The 1,770-nt window shown below is 51.9% G+C and overlaps 2 protein-coding genes across 2 annotated transcripts in view; one reads left to right on the forward strand and one right to left on the reverse strand.

Moving 5' to 3' along the window:
• Nucleotides 1-725: 725 nt before the first annotated feature.
• Nucleotides 726-1,334, reverse strand: LGE1 (Lge1p; the record flags this gene model as incomplete). The annotated part of the gene is made up of 1 exon (XM_022606342.1): nt 726-1,334. The coding sequence occupies one exon, from the start codon at nt 1,332-1,334 to the stop codon at nt 726-728; it is 609 nt and encodes a 202-aa protein (XP_022462147.1).
• Nucleotides 1,335-1,674: 340 nt separating this feature from the next.
• The window catches only part of OAZ1 (Oaz1p), a gene marked incomplete at both ends in the record, with an annotated part of 666 nt that continues 570 nt past the window's right edge, over nt 1,675-1,770 (forward strand). Inside the window, one exon of the mRNA XM_022606353.1 lies at nt 1,675-1,770. This exon is cut by the window's right edge and continues 570 nt beyond it. Coding sequence (XP_022462148.1) covers nt 1,675-1,770 — 96 coding nt within the window.

Raw genomic sequence — 1,770 nt, forward strand, 5'->3', positions numbered from 1 at the left:
CGAGAGGGCGAGTGGGCGGAGGCGGCGGTGGGGCGGCGGGGGGGGGCGGGCGGGACGACGAGCCGTCGTTTGGTCAGGGGGCCGGGTGGTCGTGGGCGGGCGGGGCGTGCTGCGCCACCGGGAAGAAAAAAAGCTTTTTGGTCACGTGAATTCCGCCAACGGAGGCGGTTTTCCATTACCCGGAACGCATTGCTTTCTTGCACAGTGAAGGATGAGCAGAGCACTATTATCTATATACCTTCTGTAGAGGCCTTGCATTTCAAGTGCTGTCCGCAGCTTACGGGGACTGCCCACAGGTGGCACTATTATCCCAGCAGGGATACTTGTTGGCCAGTAGACCAACAGAGTACTGTTTATATCACCAACGCAAAGAGTATCTCCTTACAGCAGCGCTGTCAATCGTATATTATGGCTATCGCTGGCTTTTACTTAAAAAGAGCGAGGTAGGAGAGATTCTGATGGGCGGTTATACATGATCTTTTTATATGTTAATTAGTTGAGGAAAGCAGCTTTTCTGCCGAGGTGCAACTGTAGAGGTTGATAACGTGAATCGTGTTATAGCATTTCCAGCACGTACTTAGCACTATCCCATCACGTGCAATTCCGCACCAGATCTAGTCACCGGGGCCTGTTTTCCGTTGCCCGGGCGTAGTTGCAGCGGTGGGTGTGTTGTCTCTATCATTGTCTACATATACGCTATAGAGTCCCCCGGGTCTGCCTCAGCATCAGCTGAGAAGCAAGGCGTTCAGCTTTTCCTGCGTCTGCGAGACGTTGAGCGCGTCACGTGCGCACTGCGCGGTCAGTTGCAACAGCTCGTGCTCTGTAGTTGTGATTCTTAGCTTGAGTTGTTGTAGCTGGGTGTCGATCTCATCGTTTAGTGGTGGGATGTCTGATGTGCCGTCAAGTTCGGAGAGTCTTGTTAGTTCGAACACAGGCTGGAGGGTGTACTGGGTCGGGTTTACCTCCGGTGGTGAGTTGACCGCTGCGCGGTCAACTCGCTCAGTGTAATTTTCTTGTGGCTGTTGTGGCTCACTGTAGTAAGTGTCGTTGTTCCTGTATTGGTATCGATTGCTGTAGTGTTGCTGGTGGTACCCTCCACCACGGTACGCCGGTCTCTGCGAGTCGTAGTAGTAGTCGTTACGGTAGTGGTACGATGGTGGAGGGTACCGCTGGTCGTGGTAGTACCCAGCACCGTTGTTGTTATTGTGGTGGTGGTGGTACCCACCGCGTCTGCCTTGGTACCCGTGGGTCGTGTCGCGAGTGTTCTGGTACCTGCTACGGTCCGGGTGTTGTTGTGGGCGTGTGTTATACGGACGGTTGTGTTCTTCAGACATGACGGGTTGTGGCGTCTCTCCTTACATGTGTCACAAGAGTAACAACAAATTTTATTATCTATTACAAGTTTTTTTTATCAAGAGTGCAACCACAAGCACAAGAGTTCTATTTCAGCATACTACAGGGCCCATTGCAAGGCCCACTGCATCCCCCCCGTAACACAGTCTTTGTCCTCGCACTCACAGTACTCTTGCTCTGCGATGCCACAGGTCATTGAGTGATTGAAAAAGTGGTGAAAATTTCACAGTTTGAGACGTTCATCTCTTCGAGACTCGTATATATTCGGGCAGGTTCCGTAGTTGTGTTGTGAAGCCGATAACCTCCCAAAGCAGCCCAACAATGCACCACACTCTTACCAAGAAACAGAACTCGTTCGTATCCTTCGTCGCAGAAGACAGAGCGATCCAGAACTTACTACACGACCCACAGAACTCC

The sequence above is a fragment of the Huiozyma naganishii genome, chromosome 1 (genome assembly GCF_000348985.1).
Source record: "Huiozyma naganishii CBS 8797 chromosome 1, complete genome".
In the NCBI taxonomy this organism is placed as follows: Eukaryota; Fungi; Ascomycota; class Saccharomycetes; order Saccharomycetales; family Saccharomycetaceae; genus Huiozyma; species Huiozyma naganishii.